At 38.8% G+C, this 22,719-nt stretch overlaps 1 protein-coding gene across 1 annotated transcript; it reads right to left on the minus strand.

Moving 5' to 3' along the window:
* Positions 1-3,127: 3,127 nt before the first annotated feature.
* Positions 3,128-21,127, minus strand: vg (transcription factor vestigial). The gene is given in 6 exon segments (XM_028307657.1): positions 3,128-3,380; positions 3,898-4,033; positions 15,598-15,759; positions 17,176-17,310; positions 17,313-17,373; positions 20,983-21,127. Coding segments are annotated over 6 exon segments (855 nt in total). The 5' UTR covers positions 21,091-21,127.
* Between the last annotated feature and the right edge of the window lie 1,592 nt (positions 21,128-22,719).

The raw sequence follows: 22,719 nt of genomic DNA on the forward strand, positions 1-22,719 counted from the left end.
TTTAATTATTTATAGAATTTTTTTTCTTCCAATTACTTATTGTAAAGAAAACGTAATAACTTTTAAACTAAGCGGTATATCCTGATAAAATAAAAACAGTAATAATGCTAAATAACAGGCAATACTAAAAAAATACATAAAATACACAAAAAAGCCCAACAAATAATAAAAAATGATACTTTTTGAAAAAAAAACTGCTTTTAAATTCGTGTTTTTTTGGTTATTTGATAAATTTCTCCAAAAAATGCCCCTATAACCAGTGGTTTTTATTACTTTGAATTATTCTCTATCGTATTACCTTTGTAAAACCAAAAATCGCATGTCTCTATCCCTATCACAACATTTGCTATGCTTGAGGCGTGGCACAAAAAGCTTAATAAAACAATTAAAAAAAGCAACTGAACATCATAGAGCTGTTGTTAAACACACAGCTCAGCGACGCCTTCTGATTATGAAGTGATTTCAAAACAAGTAGAAAATCTGTCAGCATCTCAGCAGTGTAATCGTTTACAGGAGTCTTATTAATGATTTATTTAAGTAGTAGTTTAAGTACTATTGTTAATCAACACCTGATTAATGTAACTACGTATCTGTGATTCTTAAATAATAATCATATTTTGTAACAATTTTAGATTTCCTTGTTATTATTTGTTAGTGAGGAGTTTTAGATTTACTTTTTATCACTTTAGACTATTAAAGTGCTATTAATATTGACTGATTAATGCAATTGCGCATCTGTGATTCTAAAAGTAATCTTTAAGTTTATGACCTAAATATTTTGTGACAGTTAAACTTACTTTTATTGTTAATCAACAACTGATTAATGTAACTACCTACGTATCTGTGATTCTTAAATAATAATATTTTGTAACAATTTTAGAGTTACTTTTTATCACATTAGACTATTAGAGTGTTATTAATATTGACTGATTAATGCAATTGCGCATCTGTGATTCTAAACGTAATCTATAGGTTTATGACCATTATAATATTGTGTGACAATTAATTTTACTTTTATACTGTAGATTTTTTAAACAGTGACTGTTAAATAAAATTGATTATTATTTACATATTTTTTTATTTTATTAACAGGTTTTATTTTCGGTATGCAATACCGAGGTGGAACCTTTTAGATCTGTTGTCATCTTTCACGTTTAGTGATATACCGGGGTGGTTGAAACTTGATTTGATCCATCCGCCCCGTTAAACGATATACCGGGGTGGTTGACACTTGATGTGTTCCATCCACCCCGTTGAACGCTAAGACTATGACTACCGGGGTCGTTGAAACACTTTTTCCCATCCGCCCCGTTGACGGGGCAGATCCACCGGGGCCGTTGGGACTAACCCAAATTCATTTATTTTTGCAAATAGGCTTTAAAAAAGCGCTTTTACACGTCCCAATATTAACCCTACCACTGCTTCGGGACAATAAATGGGCCAGTGCTGAGAAGAAGCAGCGCAAGAAACTCAGTCACTATTACTCAGTAGCTAATATGTAACTTGTTTTAACAGTTTAGTTTTTAAAAAATCTATTTGACACACTCGAATAAGCTCTTGCAAAGTGTCTAGGTCTATAATGCAGCAGCATATTGTATACGTCAGTGTTTCATTAGTATTTTTAAAACATGTTATGAATCCGGTACGCGAAACACCAGTGTGCCTACCATGAGTTTACGTTAGGTGTGCTCGCTAGCGACTGCGTAAAAAAATGACATTTAAATGTATGACATATTGTGCAGCGCCCCTAGCGGCTACTTTCAAGAAATAAAATCTTCATAGAATTTTTTGACGTATTCGCTAGCGAGCTCACCTAACGTAAACTCATGGTAGGCACACAGGCCGCGAAACAAAAAAGCTCGTGTCATTTAATAAAGTTTGTTTGTATGCCTAAATGCCCAAATTCTAATACATTATTTATATCTTAAACTTCCTTTTCATCGGTGGCTCCAAATAAATCTTTAAATTATCTGGCTGCATAAAATGGTTTCCTACCGATCTGTTTATCGGATTCGGGACCAGCACCTTCACGGGAGCCAAGCGGCCAAAGTACGTAGTGCCGACAAACTTCTTTAGAAAAAAACTAAATGTTAGTTTTTTTCTAGCGATAATGTTTTAATGAAACAGTACCGATCTCGTTTTGTTTTTGAACAAGAAGTAAAACTGGTGAATTTTCTTAAGCTGCAAGATTATCGACGGGTCGACCCTCGAGCCTTGGTCTCCGTCTCCAGATCCGCAGGTCTCCATTTTGTGCAGCTATAGTTTTAATCTGTTCGGAGTCACCAGTCGTCCGCGTCCCCCGGACTTGTCCTTTCCCGCATTTCCCTGATGAGGCTATTTACACGCCACACCAAAGTTCAACCTTTGTAATGCAGTTATATTTTTATTTTAATAGAAAATCTGGGTGTATTAGCAATTGAATTTTAAATAACTTGAAAAACCTTTCGCTTGCCATAATTAATTATAAATACCAATTTTTATTGTTTTAAAAGTACCTACTTTTAAAACAATACTTACATAATTACTCGTCTATCACATAAAGTAACATCTATTAAGTGAATAACAACACAATTTGAATTATTATTCCCGTTGAGAGAACACGCAGTAAACTTCGTAATTTGAAGTCACTTGAAACCCGAAGGGAGATAAATATAAACATCGTACTTTGAGATTATACGGATAACGTGTGTCATTACGAGCGGCAACACTCGTGAATTTCGCGTTTAGTGCTTCGTTTATTAGCCGTTGAAACATCTTTGTATTGTTGTCGAGTTCCCACAGGCGCGGGGAGCGCGCGGGGGGCGCCCACAAAGCGGGAATGTTTTGCTTTGTCACTCGGATGAAAGGTTTAAATCATCGCAATTAAAACATCACGAAACCCGGGAATCTTTTTGAAAGTCGAAGAAATATTTTGTTTAGGCGTAGACAGTACATAAATAGTGGAAATATGTCAGGCGAGGACAAACAGAACATCGATCGAAGCCAGCGGGCGCCGCGCTCTACTAATCAATGTACTCGTATAGTGGGAGAGTATGGCCTACTGAGTCACCCCACATACGCTCAATGGCAATACATAAGTATAGCCCAGATAAAGGCATTTTTTCACCAAATGAACGGAAGTTGAACGTCAACGGCTCGGTGACGCGGAGACGCGGAGTGCATACTGACCGGGCACCGGAGGGTAGTAGGGCGAGCAGGCGGCGGGGTCGAGGTGCGGCGCGTGCTGCGCCGGCCACTCCACGGGCTTGTACTGGTGCAGCGGCGAGCGGCCCAGCAGCAGCCCGCCCACGCCGTAGCCCGCCGCCGCCATGTTGTGGTGCGCCGTCGCCGCCGCCGCCGCGTGGTACTCCGCCGCGTGCCGGTGCGCCGCGTGCCCGTACCTGTGCACGCCCACCGATATTACACACTACAATATAATCATTACGATACCATCATCGCAGCATATGAACGCGTATAGGTCTTGGAGACAAAAAGATTGGACCGAATCACAACATACAATAATTATTTAATATAGCTGACCCGGCGAACTTCGTACCGCCTTAGCGTAGAGATTTTCTTAATATTTTTTTCCGTAAGAACCATCCTTGGACTTCCACAAACATTTAAAAAAAAGAATTATCGAAATCGGTTCAGCCGTTCACACGTGATGCCGTGACAACGCGAAACGGGTTTCATTTTTATATATATAGATACCTACCTAGGTAGGTGACACCTAGGTGGTGTTGACACCTAGGTGATACCTCCTGTTTATATTTCTTGGAGACGTAACAATAGGGATAGCAGTACCAAAAATTGCAGCGCTCGTCGTGGCCACCCCATTCGCAGTCTTTGATTTTGCAAAATTATTTTAAGACAAGAAATAGAATTATAGAGAAATAGTTCATCGCAATAACTCACCCAGAGTAATGCTGGTGCCAGGGGTCGTAGTCGTAGAGGTCGACGCCGGCGCAGGCGCCGCCCGCCGCCACGCCCGCCGCCGCCGCCGCGTTGAAGAACGACGCCGGCAGGTTGCGCGACACCATCGGCACGCTCTCTGCGCACCCACAAGCTCTATCAGTGCACACGTTCTTGCAATCGCAAACTACATTTTGCAGTCACGTTGTATGGATCAGGCGTTGAAGAGGACTAAATGAGATATGTCGTAAAGGCTCTTTGAGAGCAAATCTATATTTATTACACATTTGCGTTACTTGTATCTATACAAATATCCAAATACCTACGGTAGTCAACCGTAGGTATTATATTTCAACCACAAAATTAACTTTGCCAATTGTTACCAAAAGGAGACGGAACTACATAGTTTGTTGAACTCGTGAAGTTAATGTTTAAAGTTAATACGAGTACATGTAGTAGTCACACAGTAATCATAAATTTCGAATTCCTTTCTAATAAAAACCGTGTGTAGACATTATCTCAGTCTTCTTTGACTATAAAAAGGTGGCCATCGTTTAAAGTTTATTTATTGTGTCAAAGAGGTAATAAAGATAGGTCATTTGAGACAAACAGTCGCGTCTGGCGTAAGATTACAGGCGACGCTGCGCGATAGAGCCGGCGCGGCGCGCGCGCACGGTAGCGCTCGTTTTAGGATCATGTTACCTGATGTAATCGCTGTTATATTTAAATTGCAGTCGAGTACATTATACAACTACGAATATCTTACTTCATAAGAATAATTGTCAAGAACACAACAACTTTTAAGTTTGAATTTGAAATTTGAATTTATTATAAAATAGGTTTATAATAGAGAAATAGAAAATGTTAAGCTAAAAAATGAAATTTCTAAATTTTTCTAAGGACTGATTTCCCAACCGTTGGATATCTCTTATCTAAAAATAAAAATTAAAAATAAAATTACAATAAAAAATATTTTTCATAAACAAGCTTTTTGCTATATGTTATAATTTATAAAGAATCCATACTTTACTCAATTTATATGACTAAAAGCTTGTCGCGAGATTGACAGTACCTACATATAGATGTACCTATTTACCTGTTTGTTTTTTTCTCAGATCAGACTTTTAGCAAGATCAAGTTACGTAATTAACGTATTTTTTGTAAATTTCATGGCTACCTTCCATCTCCATCATCAGATCAGCTCCATGTCATCATAATATTGCATTGTCATCCGTCTTACTGCGTCTTACACATGCAAGCATTTTAGCTCAATGGGAAACCGGTAAGTGGATCAATTTTAAGTTGCCAGATTTGACACCATACATGTGAAAATATTTAAATAATAAAATAAAATAAATTAAATAAAAGCTTGTAAAATTGACACTGTCATAATATTTCCCATACAGAAACTGCCAATATAGGCCAATTTTAATCTTCAAATAAAAGTTATTGTTGATGATTGGAAAATCAGCCCTTAGTTATATTTTTTTTTTCAAACTAGTTAGTTTGTTTTATCTATTACTATTCTATAAAGAGGAAAGTTTTGATTACTTGAAGGAAAATACACTCGGCTTCAAATAAATTGCGCCTCCCGCAATCTCCAGCAAAATCTTAGAATGCACTTTTTTTCTTTTCAAAAATAAAGGAATGTTTTCTTTGAGTAAAATTTTCTATCTACAGTATTAAGGGTACTTTCCCTCCAGGTGGCATTACAAAATTCCACCCTGGATAATGAATCCCTCTTTTCCGTGGTCACGGCATCACGCGTGAACGGCTGGACCGATCTAATTCTTTTTAGTTGTGTTTTGTATTTGTCAGAAGACTATTATTATGTAAAAAAAACTAAAATAAAGAAATTGAGTAAACTTAACGGTCATATTAACTTTCTTAAGACATACACGTCTGTGTAATGATCTGTGTAGGTTAATGAAACTCATCCTCCATTAATGGGAAATAATTACCACTATAACAAACGTACTATCGGCTACCCATTGCCGGTCATGTCGTCTCGTTCTATCGCAAAGAATCACCATTTGATGAGAGCGAGAGTAAAAACGGAAATGGGTAGTTAACAGTGTGGCCGTGTGTACCTACAACAAATGCGTTTGCACAATAAAACACAAATCGACCTCTACACATCGAATCTATTTACATCTAGAACTGATCAGGTCATTACGTTTAATGTATTCACGCTTCGCATAGCTGCTGTCAGATCCATATACCTAGCTGTGCCACTGGCATAAATAATTAATTAGGTACACAAGTACTGGTACATATCCGCAGGTATCGTAAACCCAATAAACCCAAAACTAGTTAACCAAGCTTAAATTCGTACGTTTATCTCAAACGACTAAAATTGGCACTTTAAAGTTTAATATTTTGCAAACGGATGCCTAAATCGAAAAATAGTTTTAGAAACCCCTAAGCCATTTTAAAAGATCTATCCAATGATACCCCACACGATAAATAGGGTATACGATGAAAAAAAAATCATCTCCACTACATGTAAGGGAGTAAGTAAACCTAAAAAAAGCGCTGATGAGTAAGGTCTTTTCTATTATTAAGATATTATTTAGAGTTGAAACGATTAACATTGCTATTCCAATGTGTTTACGCAGAAGAAGTAGGAGGACCAATTTAAGAATGCTTTGCTAATTCGTAATTCTTATATAAGTAACTAGCTTTCCGCCCGCCCGCGGCTTCGCCCGCGTGGAATTTAGTCTGTCACAGAAAAAAATTATCGCGCGCGTCCCTGTTTCAAAAACCGGGATAAAAACTATACTATGTCCTTTCCCAGGACTCAAACAATTTCATCAAAATCAGTTCAGTGGTTTAGGCGTAAAAGCGAGACAGACAGACGGACAGACAGACCGACAGACGGACAGACAGAGTTATACTTTTGCATATAATACATAATTAGTATAGATTGAATCTAAGACCATTTTGTCTCATACCACTGTTGTATAATTGTATTTTATTTTATTTTATTTTATTAGGAACCAGGTGTTACTATAATGATATAAGTAAAATTTTATAAAAAAAAATAAAACCGACTCCAAAAAACCTACACTAAAACGTAGAAAAATAATTACTAATTACCTACTTATTTATTAGGACGAATTATTAATATTTATGTAGGTATACCATGATTGATACTTCATACTTTTTACGACTTTGAGAGCTGATATCTCAAAAACCGTTCACTTTAAGAAAAATGTTTTTTAGAAAACTTTATATCATTTTAAAAGACCTTTCCATTGATACCCCACACGGGTATGTACATCGAAAAAAAATTTTCATCCCTCAGTTACATGTATGGGGGGCCCCACCCCCAATTCTTTTTTTTACTATTTAGTGTCATAATTTTGTAGCGGTTCATACAACACATATTCCCATCAAATTTCATCACTGTAGTACTTATAGTTTCCGAGTAAATCGGCTGTGACAGACGGACAGACGGACAGACGGACAGACGGACAGACGGACAGACGGACAGACGGACAGACGGACATGACGAAACTATAAGGGTTCCGTTTTTGCCATTTTGGCTACGGAACCCTAAAAATGAATCGCAAAATGTGTTGGTAAGCGCATAACTCAACAACGCCTGGACCAATTTTACCAATTCTTTTTTTAAATGTTTGTTGAAGTCCAAGGATGGTTTTTACAGCGAGAAAAGTTTGAATAATTTCCGGGTAAACCCTAAAAAACTCGAAACTTCACCTCTAAGGGTTTTAAAACGGGGTCCACGCGTACGAAGTCGCGGGCGGCCGCTAGTTGCGTATAAAAAAGTTCATCCCCAATTTTCCACCCTTGGGGGTTGTTTTTTTTATTATTAAATTTAAATGGGACCACCCTTGAGATATTACCTATATGCCGAAAAAAGATTTGTTCAAATCGGTTCATAATTGGCGGAGTTATCGCGTAACAAACATAGAAAAAAAAAAACATACGGGTCGAATTGAGAACCTCCTCCTTTTTTGAAGTCGGTTGAAAACTTAAATTAACTTAACTGTATATATGGCTGGCTATTTATAGGTTTCCCTGGAATAACCTAATATGTACGTAATTGTAATCTAGTTTGAGACAAATACTTTCTATCGTCTATCTAAAGTATTAAGTCTACCCTTTACAGTAAAAACTGTTTTATAATGGCCATTAAAGTTTTTAATAAAATTCCAGACTCTATCACTGACTTGCATGTAAACCAATTTAAAAAATGTCTATATGAATGGTTAGTTGATAAATGTTTTTATACTGTCAAAGAATTTCTGAGTGATTGATTTGTGTACCTATAATGACTTCAATTTTTTAATTAATTTATTATTGTTAATATGTAGATTCTAATTTTGTAAAATTTGCATGCCTACCCTGGACAAAACATGTTGGACTTGACATTTTCTATCGACCATTTTGTTACCATGTTTCTGAGCAAATAAACGATTTATTTATTTATTTTATTTAAAATTATATTGATAGTAGATAGGTACCTAGTATAATATACGAGGCAGAACAGCAGGAAGACTAGAGCGCAGACATGCTTGCCGGCGGGTGTCGCATGGCGGTGCGATAGCGATCGCGGCGCGATGCGTCCCCGCGGCCGCGGCACAATAAGAGCGCGACGCGGACGCGGAATGCGGGGCGTGGGACCGCGCCGCGCCACCTTATAAACTATACCAAAAAATGTCTAGCCCAAAACGACCACTAAACGGAAGACAAGTCCAAAAACGAATCAACCTTTACGTATTATTGTTTTAACTAGCGGCCGCCCGCGACTTCGTACGCGTGGATCCCGTTTTACCCCCTTAGGAGTGGAGTTTCGTAAAATCCTTTTTTAGCGGATGCCTACGTCATAACATCTACCTGCATGCCTTTCAGCCCGATCCGTCCAGTGGTTTGGGCTGTGCGTTGATAGATCACTATGTCAGTCAGTCAGTCACCTTTGAGTTACATATTTAAATTTAAATAATCAGTATCGTTACCGGAAATGTGTGAAGTTTCGGAATTCTATACAATTTCTAGGAAATGTATGTGAAATTCAGGGCACATTTTGGGAAATAACATTTCTCAATTGTGTAAAATAATGATTTAAAGATTCTGATAGATGAAGATACAAAGATTTACCTCAGGGAGAATCCCAAAATCTGAGACTAATTCAATAAGATATTTTTTTCAATTTGATCCAAAAATCGTTACCGTTGTTGTTCCATCATAATGAATGATTTTGCATTTAAAAACTTATTTGCAATTGGTAAATTTTTTCGCGACTTATGTTGATGGATGGAGACCATATACCTACAAGTTTGCCTGGAACTCTTCCCACTTGACCGATTTTTTGTATTAAACTATAGTTATAGAGGACAATCTTGTTTCTGTCAGTAAAGTCACATCCCATCCACTGTATGTGAGGCCCACTAGGCCTACTTAGTCAGAAACTCAAACTCAAACATTCTATTTGTCATTAAGTAGGGTACAGGTACAGATGGAATACAGGGAAACACTCATTATCCGACTCAGCCAATTACATATTGCATGAAACCTTATTTACTTAAGCACGCTCTCTCCGCTCCACTCAAACCGTTGTACCCATTGACTTTCCTAATGTAATACGTTTCCGATCGCTATTTAGGAAAAGTATATACATGTATAAAACGTAATCATATTTTCCTAATTTCACAATTTCCCGGTAACATAGGATCATATAGGTTACACGATAAAACAATGTAGGACTGATGTGACAGATCACAGAACCTCCCTTCTTTGCTTACTTTGCTCTATAGGTACATACTTTTTATCAGTTGAAAAAAGACAAACATCAAAATAAGCCCTGTTTAAGCAAGAAGGGCCCATAAAACCTTATTATGAACATTTTAGTTTGTAATATCTAAGATGTAAGAAAATTACACCCGTGGCAAAATCACGAATAATTTTTTAAAGTAGGTATTTGTGCAGTATAATAATATTTTTTTATTCACCTAACAAAAATATGTACTTACACAGAGTTAACAGAACCTAATACATAAGTATTTTAGTAAAGTAGTTAGGCATGTCGGTATTATAGCCTGACCAGGAACATAAAAACCCTGGCACAGAGGCGCTTCAATTGCATTTGATAGTGCAACACTGAGTACAGTCGTACATGTGTTAAATTAATAGGCTAAATTTATGTATCAGGATTCAGGATTACGGGCTAATTTGATATTTTCATAAATTAACGAAAAATATTATTAAAGATAACCTGGTTTAAATAAATTAAATGAAACCATCAATCGAGCTAGTAGGATTTATTTTATTATTCATCAATAATCAAATTCAGAACATGAATATTCAACTGCAATGTCTGCTCATGAACGCTTCAAACTCGGTACTTCTTTCCCAATTCCATAAAATTCAAAACTTAGAAAGTGACAAAAAACTTTAAAATAGGTAGTTGAAACAGACTACAGCTAATTTTCATAGTGGACTGTACCATACGATAAACATGTCAGTCAATTTGACAACCTTTGTCGGAAACATTATTCAATGAAAATATTGTCCGAACCCTTAGTATTTTTCTTCGACAAATACATTAACACATCGTGAACCACTTTTCTTTCACGACTATAAAAATATTTTAGCAATTTAATTCACACATTAAAATAAAGTTTGTTTACACTTTGACAACAATAGACTGACATGCAAGGTGACATGTCAATGAAGTTTTCAGTTACTGTTGCCATTAAAAGAAATTAGTACCATTAGTTTTCCGCAACATGGCGAGGGTTTTTATGTTCCTGGTCAGGCTATAAAAGATATAGTAGCATTTGGTGTTATATCAAAAATGTTAAAAGCGGGGCGCATATTGTGCAGATGACCTTAGGCTCGCCGGTCGATATGACGATGAGTGGCAGCGGCGGTTTTTGCGCGCGGGCGCGGAATGCGAGCGGGCGCGGGCGCGGGCAGCCTCAAAGCCTCGCCGCCGTTTTTGCCATGCGGCCCCTTTCGGCCATCTTTTAAGTAATGGTTCGCCTTTTTTCGATCTAATCGCAGTCGCGTAACTATGTCCCGAGAGGACGCGTCTTCGCGTAGAATCGCCGAATCGTCCCACTTTTTGGCGTCTCACTAAGCCAGTCTCGCGCAGGAACCGGTCGGCGTTACGTCATTTCTCCGATCGCTACCCACTCTGCGGCGCGTCAAGCGAGCCGCACATTCCTTTAGTAACTACCACGTAATCGTGAAACGCCTCGTATTATGTAATTACGATTCGATGAATTTGGTTCTCTACACCGAATTATAGAGCAAACTGAGTTCCCCATTATCTTTGCTCAATGGATGAGCAAATGAAGTGGGCGGAGATGTAGTCAGGGAGAGTCGGTTAAGAGATAGACTGGATCGCGGGGCACGGGCGCGGGGGCGGGGTGTGGCCGAGTCGCTAGGCAGTAATTAAACGTGGCTTTAATTAAGGCGGCGGGTTTCCGCTGATTTATCTAGGGCCGGGAACAATCACCGCGCGTTCCGCGAAGACAGCCGCGTCGCCCGCGTTTTTACGCGGTTCCCGGTAGCGCGCACCTGAGCCGCGGCGCTGCGCCGCGGACCGACTGCCACCGCTTATGCGAACTTATGTATATTCATAACATGGCCCTCCTACATAAAACACAACTTCTCACTGACGAACACAAAAAGTTTAAACTTTACGCAACGATCGGAATTTAAAGTTACAAACCATCTAAGTGCAGCAAAAAATGTATGCTCCCTTTTATTGTCTAGTTCGTGGATCTCAGTTTAATCAGTGTTTTTATAATAAATCTATTACTTATTTACTTACATAGGGTGGAAACGATAAGTGATCTCACTCGGTTATTTCTCAACTATACAAGATATCGAAAAACTGGTTACAGGTCCTGAAAGTACTTCACGCACGAGCTCTTTCAATAGGTTACAGAATTAACTGAATCTATCCGAAATTTCTGTTTTCAGCTTCCATACTAAATGTATGCCAGCCACACAATAATAATATTAGAAGTGTTAATTTTTTTTATTAAATAATAAACACTTAAAATGAACTCGTAAATTGCATTCTTATTTATAACTAGCGGCCGCCCGCGACTTCGTACGCGTGGATCCCGTTTTACCCCCTTCATCTATCTTACGCGGTTTAGATTTTTTCATACAAATGTTTTTTCCCGCTTACTCCCCTTCCCGTGGAAATTTTGCAATATCCTGTTATAACTAAGCTTTAAATTTACTAAGATACCTGCATGCCAAATTTAAAGCGTCTAACTTAAGCGGTTCATATTTTTCATACAAAAGGATTTTCCCGCTAATTCCCGTTCCCGTGGAAATTCCTAAGTATCCTATAACCTGCCCAGGAGTACGAAGAATAATTGTACCAAATTTCGTTAAAATCCATCGAGTAGTTTTTGTTTCTACGAGTATAAGGAACATACAGACGGACAGACAGACAGACAAAAATTTTACTGATTGCATCTTTGGCATCAGTATCGATCACTAATCACCCCCTGATAGTTATTTTGAAAATATATTTCATGTACAGAATTGACCTCTCTACAGATTTATTATAAGTATAGATTATTCATGGCAAACATTGGTTTTAGGCTTTACTTGCTATAATATTATCAAGACATGAGTGCCATCATGACTGGCAGTACTAAATGTATGAAAGCTGGAAACATAGAATTTTCGGATAGATCCAGTTTATTTTGTAACTTATTATTGGTATCGTTGGATAGAGCTTGCCAAGCACTTTCAGGATCAGTAACCAGTTTTTGGAAATCTTGTATAGTTTAGAAATAATCGAGTGAGATCACTTATCGTTTCCACCCTGTATACAATAATAATGTTATTGTTTATGGAATAAATGACTATGACTATGACATTACCAATATCAGCCAATAGTCGCTGAGCAGTAAAGAAAAATGTTGCAAAAATGGGAAATATTATTCAAACTATTTTCACGCACAGCTAGATAAGATCTGATATAGCTGATCTGACGAACTTCCCTCGAACTGGCAAAAAGTTGTCACAACTTTTTAACCTTGATCGGTACCTACTTAAGGCGATTAGTGTCCTCAATCCGCGCCAAATGGGCATTTTGTAAAGCCTACTCCTCTTTTACTGCTGGACAGAAATAGTTGAAAAAAATATATGTTATACAACAGTTCAAGGACTACATTTGTGACGTTTGTATTTTCGCTAAGTCTCTTTGTTTTGGATTAAAAAAATNTTTAAAGAGATGAAGCGCACCAAAGTTCAGAAGATGAGGCACATGACGTCAAGCCATGCTTAAAAATGTGGCGATTTGTGTCGTCACGCAGAATTTCATCGCATCATTATCTTCGTAATTAATTGTTTAATTGAAAAATAAAAATATCCTGTGTCCAATATTTTTTGATAATGTAAAATTGTGGAAGTCATTGGTCACAAGCCTATGTTCAGCAGTGGACGTCCTGTGGCTGAAATGATGATGATGATGATGAATGTAAAATTGACGGACCAAAAGTCTTTTTTAAAGAAACTAGCCTATTCCTATGGCCACATTCCAGCTCCATCATCAGACCCTGCAGTTTCCCTTAGAGAATTGAAGACTCATGATTTTCAAAGTAGCGTACCTACTTACATAAAATTAGGTACTTGCTTATACAGGGTGTCCCAAAAACAATGGATAACCCTTCAACCATCGATAGGCCTCGCCATGGTCTCCCTAACGTCCAATTTTGACCCCAGTAAAAATATCACCGTTTTCAAAATTTTTAAGTTTTTGTGCATTTTTAGAAAATTGTAATGAAATTATTTAGGTATAATAATAAATAAATACAAATCAAACGAGCCTAAACTCGATGGAATAATATCGTTTATTCCCGGAGTTGCTATGGGGCCACTGGCATTCCAGCTCTACCATCAGATCAGCTCCATGTCATCACAATATTGCATTGTCACCCGAATTACATGTATATCCGAAATTTGAACTCAATCAATTGATGAAGGATTTCTAATAAAAAGACAAATACATTTTCAGTTTATTCTTCATAAGTGATAGACAAAAGCAGAAACATTTGCTTTTTTAGGCCATAGACAATACTAGGTAGGTACTAATGCGTTCCAATAGGGATGATGACTGGGTAATGAAATCGAAATTCTATTTAGTCCGTCAGACAGATAATTAGAAAATATTAGACTCATATTTTTTATTTTTTTCCATAATCGAATAATTACAGTATTATATTGAGTTGAAATGTCGCGTGACGTCACATTTGAGTAAAAATTCTACTCAAGCGTGGCGTATCGCGCCATTTCAACTCGATGTAGCACTGTTATTATTTAATTATGAAAGAAAATAAAAAATATGAGTCTAATATTTTCTAATTATCTGTCTGGCGGACAAATAATTGAAATTTTGTCATCTAGCCTAGTTGTCGTCAGGAAGTTGGTCTAACTAATTCAGCTTGCAACTAATTCAGCTTGCAAGATTCCACCCGAACAAACATTTATGTAATTACCTACATACATCATAAATTGCAAGCTAAATAAAAGCTTGTAATAAAGTCGGGTTTGTTCAAATTTCGAGAACGACTGAACCGACAAAAGCATTAGAAAATTTACGAAAAATAAAATAAAATTTTATCCCGTACAAAATGTTCATGGATTTTGTTATTTTTATTAAATACCTTTACGCCTGAGTTAAATGACACCGACATCAAGGTTCATCAATTTAAGTTTAAAATAATAGGCAGTAATGTATGAAGAAAGAGCTTCTATTCTGTATCTACCTATGCCCGTGTATTTTTGATCGGTGTCAAATCGGAGTTTTTGGTGCGGGGTACGCGGGTGTTGCTCGCGGCGTGAAGGTCAAACGCCCAAGGTCATTGAGGACTCTAATCGCCTTAATTTATTTTAATTAAAAAATACAACTGCGTTGATAAGATCCTTAGTTTATATTAAGTTCCGCATAGATCCTTAGTTCTTATTAAGTTTATTTCTTTTGACAAAGTATTATAAAATGAGTAACCTCCCGGCGCAGTACGCAAAAGACAAAACCAGTCCAGTTCAAGGGCGCGGCGCGGGTCGCGCGTCTTCATACAAACGTTTGTCGAGTGCGCCCGCTGGCGGGCTGCGACTCAATGAACGCCTTCATTTCATTCGTATATTCTTATTCGTATACTTGTAACATTTTTATGTTAATTTTATTCAATGTTTTCATGTAAGTGCTTGCTTAAACCGGATATCATTATCAACCGGATATCATTTTCATTATTTTGGAGATTGTAGAAACTGATTTACAGGTTTTTTTTTCATCCCTATTATCTTTATTTACAATAAACATATTTTTTTTAAATTAACGCAAACTTATCTCTAAACGAAATAAAATAAAAACTTATTTATTACTCAAAAATAAAAGTGTGTCCGCGAGGCAAAGAGGATTCTGGCTGCATTTCCTTGCTGATTATAAGTAGTGATGAAAAACAGTCAGATTTGAGCACGGGTTTTGGATTAAAGTGATAGACAACAGCATAACAGCGTTGATTAGCGGTGGGTTGCCTCGAATTTTGTCAGTGTGTGCGTGCGCGCCGCATACGTATTGGCGCGCGCTCACATACAAACCGCGCTCGGCGCGTTTCTATGAAGATGACCTACTCATTTGTATTTACTGTGCTATGATGGTGCAGTACCAGTAGTTATGGCAGCCGCATCGTTTCGGATACTCACCCTTAGGTTTGTCGAGAGCCAGCGCCCGGGCGAAGTGGTCGTCGACGACGGCGGCCACGTCGCCGGAGTAGTGCGTGAACACCACGCAGTTGGCGCTGACGTACTGCGCGCGCGCGCGGCCCGCGCCGCCGCACTCGCCCTCCGACTCCGACGAGCCGCCGCCTGCAACCACACGCGTCACTTCACATCCGACCCTTCCGTCCACGCACGTTAGGTGTTACCAGAGTAAATACAAATGAGTAGGTCATCTTCATAGAAACGCGCCGAGCGCGGTTTGTATGTGAGCGCGCGCCAATACGTATGCGGCGCACCAAAATTCAGCGCACCTCACCGCTAATCAACGCTAAACCTACTCACTTTCAAAATGACCTACTCATTTGTATTTACTCTGGTGTTACTGTCGAACGAGCCAGAGGATTCTATCTCCAAACCGTTTTGACCGCTCACCTGGCAGTTCCCGCTGTGGCCTCACCAGCTGCTGAAGTGAGAAACCGCGCTGGCACAAATATTAAATTCGAGATTGTATGAGAATTTATATTAGGAGTTGTGGACTTTTAGCAAAATAATCAAAGCTCACTATGAAATAACAAACAAAGGATTTAAGCAAACCTATTTTTTGAAACATCCTCACCTACAAATTGGTGTATTAGGTAACTTGAAATAAAACTCTAATGAGACTCGTAGACTCTCATTCTATCGCGTTGATGTCTAATTCATGGTCCTCGTTGGCCTGCTACGAGGTTTTTCGATAAGTTGCTACGACGTAGTCGTACATCGTAATCGTAGCGCGTAGATTTTGGCGCTATTGATTGATCGCGGAAGGGACATGTATTTTCCCTAAGTTCTTTTATTTCTATATCGAGTGTTACTATTATTATTAATAATAATAAATATCCTTGGACATTTTACACAGCGCCTATAGTCCCAAACTAAACAAAACTTGTACTATGAGTACTTATTAGACAACGGATATAAATATACTAAAATATTTATTTGTAAATACATACTTATTATTCATAGAAAACACCCAGTCCAATATAATAAAAAAATAATAAATAACTCTCGGCACAATAGTCTTTTTCGAAACACACTATACCAATCGGCCGACCAAACATATTTTGATGCATCAATGGTTACCTAAACAATATTGTTTCATAAATTCTCTAAATTGGTAGAACTGCAAAGGAAATTATGAGTGTACGAGTCGCTGGCATCGTTCGTTCGTTCGTTTTAGCCGAAAGACGTCCACTGCTGGACAAAGACCTCTCCCAAGGATTTCCGCAAAGACCGGTCCTGCGCCGCTCGCATCTAGGCACCTCCCGCGACCTTCACCAGATCGTCGATCCACCTAGTGGGAGCCTGGCCACGCTACGTCTTCCGGCTCGTGGTCGCCACTCAAGAACTATCCTGCACCAGCGGCCGTCAGCCCTTTAAGCTATGTGTCCCGCCCACTGCCACTTGATTTTAGCGATTCTGCGGGCTATGTCAGTCACTCTGGTTCTCCTCATTTCTGATTCGATCGCTGGCATCAGTTTCTGCAAATGAAAAACCGGGAGATTGTGTTGTGTGTGAGCTCACCGTCAGCGCTGGCGCGGCCGTGCAGCGAGAGGTCCTCCTCCTTGGCGCGCAGGCGCGCGTGCGGCGCGTGCGCGGCGTGCGCGTGCGGCGGCGAGCCCGGCGACTGCGCGCCCGACGACGCCGAGCCCGAGCTNCGCCGCCGCCGCCGCCGCCGTACGCCTCGCTGCCGGCGTTGCCCGCGCCGCTTTGCACGTTAAACTACAAAAGGGCACTTATATATTAAACTACACAAACATTTCTATTATAAATAAATAATAAATAAATAATTCTTTATTCAAGTAACCAGGACTCAGTTTGTTAGTAACAATTGCACTTAAAAACTGTGTTAGTTGAAACAAAATGTAAAATAAGAAATTAAATAAACTGAATTTAGATTAAGATGTAGAATTGAAATAAGTATCATAATAAATTATACTCATTTCAATTCCAAACCCACAATTAAGTGTGAGGTTATGCATACATGAGTAATCCCCGCTTCACTCCATAGGCTGTGTCACAGCAATGCCTCACGTACACACAATCAAAAGATGGACTGTACTGCATAACTAATGAGACTAATTTTATTTATTCACACATCAAGCGGATTCAAGCGCCAATGCAGTAGAAGGGGATAGATATGTGCATCTGCAGATTTTGATGAATATGGCAGTAGAACAGGTGAAAATTAATTATATTTAGATGATTCACATAATTTATTTAGTTTTAGTGAATAACATTAATATAAACAATCTTTTATCTTGAATTTCAAATTGGCGTTGATACAGGATGAAATTTTATTTAAAATACTTGCACCGTAACAAAGACGTATTATATTTTGTAACAAGTCAACAGACAGAATTGATATTATTATAACTAATTAAAACCTAGTTTACGTAGTTATGATTCAACGAAATGGTAAATTATTCTCTTCACCAACCTTCCATAAAACCGTCAAAGTAAAAACTTCTAAATAAATGCATCCGGCTCGAAGTACCATGGTTAGGGTCCTAACGAATATTAGTAGAAATAAAATAGTGGACTGTATTATAATATAATTATGCTGTAATTCTCGCCAGCCTAATTTACAATTTACCATCTAAGATACGCGGTGGTGCATACGAGTATATCTTTTTCACAAAGGTATTACCTTTATTTGTCACCCGTCGTCCACTTTGCAATGGAGGGAAGTCGAAGAAGAGAAGAGAAATTCGAACTACTCCTATGTTCTTCTTATTAATTTCGTTGCGGGTCCAACGAGAGTTTAACTTTCCCCCGGGACAAACTTGACCTTCACTGGTTGGGTTTTTATTGGCGGTATAGATCCTGGCTACAGAGGATTTGCAGCGGTGGGAACGAGAGGTGGAAATAGTCCCGTTATCTAAGATACGCGGTAATCGTGAGTCGACAGTGGTGTCCCAATGCGATGTGCGAGTCGAGCGCTGCCGATGATGACGCTGTGGGTCCCGAGGTGACGTTAGTCATCGTACCTACATCGTTGTTGGCGGAATGTTGGCCCGCGCTATGCATATACATATAACCAACGGAAAATCGCTCGCTCTACACTTCGACACTAGAGAGCCCTCCTCCAATGTACTAACATAATTACCTACCTTATTATTTTTTATATTAAGGGCCGTTTGGTGTAGTGGTTCCTAACGCACAATAAACGCACAATACTTTTAATTTCATTACATATTATAAAGCAAAGTCGCTTTCAGTTTTTTTTTAATGGAAATAGTAATTCAAGATGCAGATTTTTAAGTATAATACATTGTACCTGTGCGAAGCAGGGCGGGTCGCTAGTCTATGTATAATAATATACGTACCTAGTTTAAGTATGTTTGTTTATATCCGTTGTCTACCCATACTACAAGCTCTGCTTAGTTTGGGACTGGATGGCGCAGTGTAAATAATATCCAAGAAAAAAAAATCTTACTAGGTCCCGCTAACTAATTATTGCCAAAATCTGGAGAACTAAATAAATGCTGTATTTAGTAAAAATAGATTTTTGTGTTTCACATACATTTTCTCAGTACAAAAAGGATTTGCGACTATTATTTTTTTCCAAAAAGTAGCACAGACAGTAAACATTTTAAAGTTTGAATGCTGGGAGAGATTATCTCATACAGGTACATAACGCACTTGTAGTAATACTCGTAATATATGCGTATATAAAATTACAAGTAAGTAAAAAATACGTAATCACATGGAATGTTACTTGAACATTATTCTTTGTTTGCTAGAGTGATTAATTGGTCTCGAACGAGAAGTGGACAAACAAGGCATACGATTTTATCCTCTTATAGAAGTGGAAAACCATAGCATTGACTCGTTTTTAAATACCTGCAAAGAATCATTCAATAATGATCGATCAGGTAAAGAAACGTGCTAAAACACCCTAAGAGTCGTGAATATGTGCACAATCAAGTACCGGGCATCAAGTAAATTGATGTCTTAGAAATTCATTGTTATACCTAAGTACATATGTATTTTTTGTGAAAAATAGCTAAAAGAAAATTTTGTGTCGGCACAACCAATAAATGAGATTTTCTTTTATAAACAAAGTATGAGATGCCAAGAATTTCAAAACACATTAAAAACGCGGTCACTTGTCTGGCAGCCGGCAGGCAAATTGTTTTGTAGCAGACAAATGTTTTCATTAACGCGCGTCAAGCGTGATTCAGGAGAAGTTTTAGTGCGAATGACAGGCACTTAAATAAATATACTTTAGATGAGTTTAGACTCCGGAGAATGCGCGCACTCTTCCTCTCAGCCGGAATGCGCGTTACACGTCAGAGGAATTCATCTTCGTCATTCGTGTGTCAGGCGAACGCGAGCGAGCATGGAGGCTACACACGCGAACCGAGCGCGGCAAAACGAATGTACCATGATGGAATGCAAAAAATATTTACAAAATGTGCTACTACCGTGGGCCGTTAATCATACTCTATATTGTTGTTTTAATGTTTTTCATCCTTTATGGATTTCGTTTCAGCCAAATGACGTCCACTGTTGGACAAAGGTCCCTCCCTCAAAGATTTCCACTACGACCGGTCCTGCGCTGCCACCTTCCAGGCATTTCCCGCGACTTTCACAAGATCGTCGGTCACTTAGTGGGAGGCCTACACACATTACGTCTCCGGCTCGTTGTCGCTACTCGTGAACTCTTCTACCCCTACTAAACTATCTCTTTATTTACATCAAAATTGGTTTCTCACTGAAAGCGTAAGAAACAGACAGGATTACCTGTCTGTTTCTTAGGCAAGTATGGAATTTATTTTAACAGCTAATCAACCAAAAACCTGTGAAATGTGTGTGTGTGTGTCAGCAATAAATAACATAATACTACACAGATATTGTACAACGGATGGAAGTTAATATAAATAAGAAATTGTAAAGGTCAAAATCAAAAATATTTTATTCAATTTCAACCAGTATTTTGGCACTTATAAGCTTTAAAAATTTCAAAAAAAAAGTTAGCCCTTAAGTGGCACTTGACATGTCTCCTTATCTTTTGGGCTTTACCGGGGCTTCGAGACAAACATATTATTATGGCAAGTGCTGAGAAGGAACGCCGGTCGTTAAACTTATCCCTGCGACAGAGGTAGAGGTGCTCCAGATGAAAACTCGGTTCTATTAATTTATGTAACGTCAGGTGACGTCGATTGGGTTCTCTAAATGTAATTCGTATTACCAATTAGACAAGGTTGACGGGATGATTCAATTTTGTCGACTAACCGAACGACGAACCACTTAAGAATTTATTTTACACGTAAATGACCTAACCTGACTTAAAACAAAAGCTAGACATGAGGTAGGTATACTAACCCGATCATACTGAAAATGCGGCGCGTGGTGGAAGGAGCGCGCGGCACCGCGGCCGTACAGGTAGGGGTAGTAGGCGCCGTACATCACCTCGGGGCAGCTCACCGCCATGCCGCCGGCGGGCCGCGCGCGCGCCCCATGCCGCCGCCCGCGCTGCCCTCGCCCGCGCCCGCGCCCGCGCCCGCCTCACAGCGGAGAGGCGGGAGCACCGATGCGCCTGCTGCAAACAACAACTACGTAAATATTGCACTTAGTTTCCTAGATGTTTGCTTCGCAAGTTACACTACAGAATCAGATAGAATGCGAGAGCTTTGTTTGAAACCTTATTTTTGAAGTAACACGATTTACCGAGCAGTAGCGGCGTAAGGGGGGGGCGGTCCGCCCCAGGTGCCAAGCATCAGGGGATGGACACAAGTCGCGCAGATTAGTACTCACTGGCACATCTGCATGGCAAATCTGCGGTCTATGTCATGATACGGGGGGTGGGGGGGTGCGATTGTCTTTCAATATTCGAATCGGTAGGTAACCCCTAAATCCTGGGGGGTACCAGGGGGGTGCCATAGGACTTGTGACGGGGGGGTGATCGCCCCGTGTGCCAACCCATGCTACGCCGCCACTGTTACCGAGGGGACGGGTACTGCTAAGTGCCAACAAATAGTTCTCCAAAGAAAATAAGTAGGTGCAAGTCAGCCAACAAGTACGTTCGGGGTACGAAGCGTGACGTAACGGACACTCCCACAGCTCAGCTCGTTAATTATATCTTAATTATCGTCGTCGCTGGCTCTGGCCGCGCGGACGGGCGCCACGCCGCAACGCTCGCGCGAACTACACGGGAAGACAAATTGAAAATGCACGTTCAACACAACTACAATAGTAAATCCCAGCCTAAACCATTGATAAGGATGAAATTTTATTTATTTATTTCCAAGCTTAAGCCTATTTTTAGAGAAATCCAATACAGTAGACAAGCGAAATTATCTAGCCTTATGGGCCATTCTTAAAGTGCTATTTTTTTTTCAACATTTTGCGATGTGTATCGAAAGTATAAACCAAAACCATACTTTTCTTGTATATGGACAACCTTTAAGCCCTCGGAAAAGAAATAAAATAGGCTACGTAAACACGGCTGTGACACTGCATGACACGGATGTGACAGTTTTACATTTTTACTGTAAATATTTATATTAATGTTGTTAAATTTATATCATCATAGTTTAAATTGATTAACAATAAAACACACTAAATTAGTTTCATCAACAAAGGTGTTATTTGGTAATATGTTACTTTTTTCTAAACATCTAAAAATTAAATACCAATTGAGATCGAAAGTACCGTCAGGTAGTTTATTTCTACTAGATAATAAAAAAAATCCACTCTATTATTGGCACTATCTGATCATGCTCCCGATATGCTACCAACATGGTTTCGATATAGGTATTATGCTTAATAAATTAGTAAATCTTAAACATAGTACCTAATTGATTTTTATTTACAAATGGGATTTCTGTAGGATTCACATAACAGTTGGTTTTGACAACTTAAACATGTTTCATAGTCACTTCACCACTAAAAACATGGTTAATAGCAATTCCTTTTAAAACATCACCGATCACCTCTGCATGGCTTTTACCGTGAGCTCTCTCAGTAAAGATATTACTTACTGCAGAAATGAGAAAGTGCAATCAATTTTCTTTCGTGGCATCTAGAAAATCATACTAGCGAAAAATCAGTATACTTACT

Source organism: Ostrinia furnacalis, unplaced genomic scaffold, assembly GCF_004193835.3.
Source record: "Ostrinia furnacalis isolate ACB-3 unplaced genomic scaffold, ASM419383v2 OfSCF2309, whole genome shotgun sequence".
Taxonomy (NCBI): domain Eukaryota; kingdom Metazoa; phylum Arthropoda; class Insecta; order Lepidoptera; family Crambidae; genus Ostrinia; species Ostrinia furnacalis.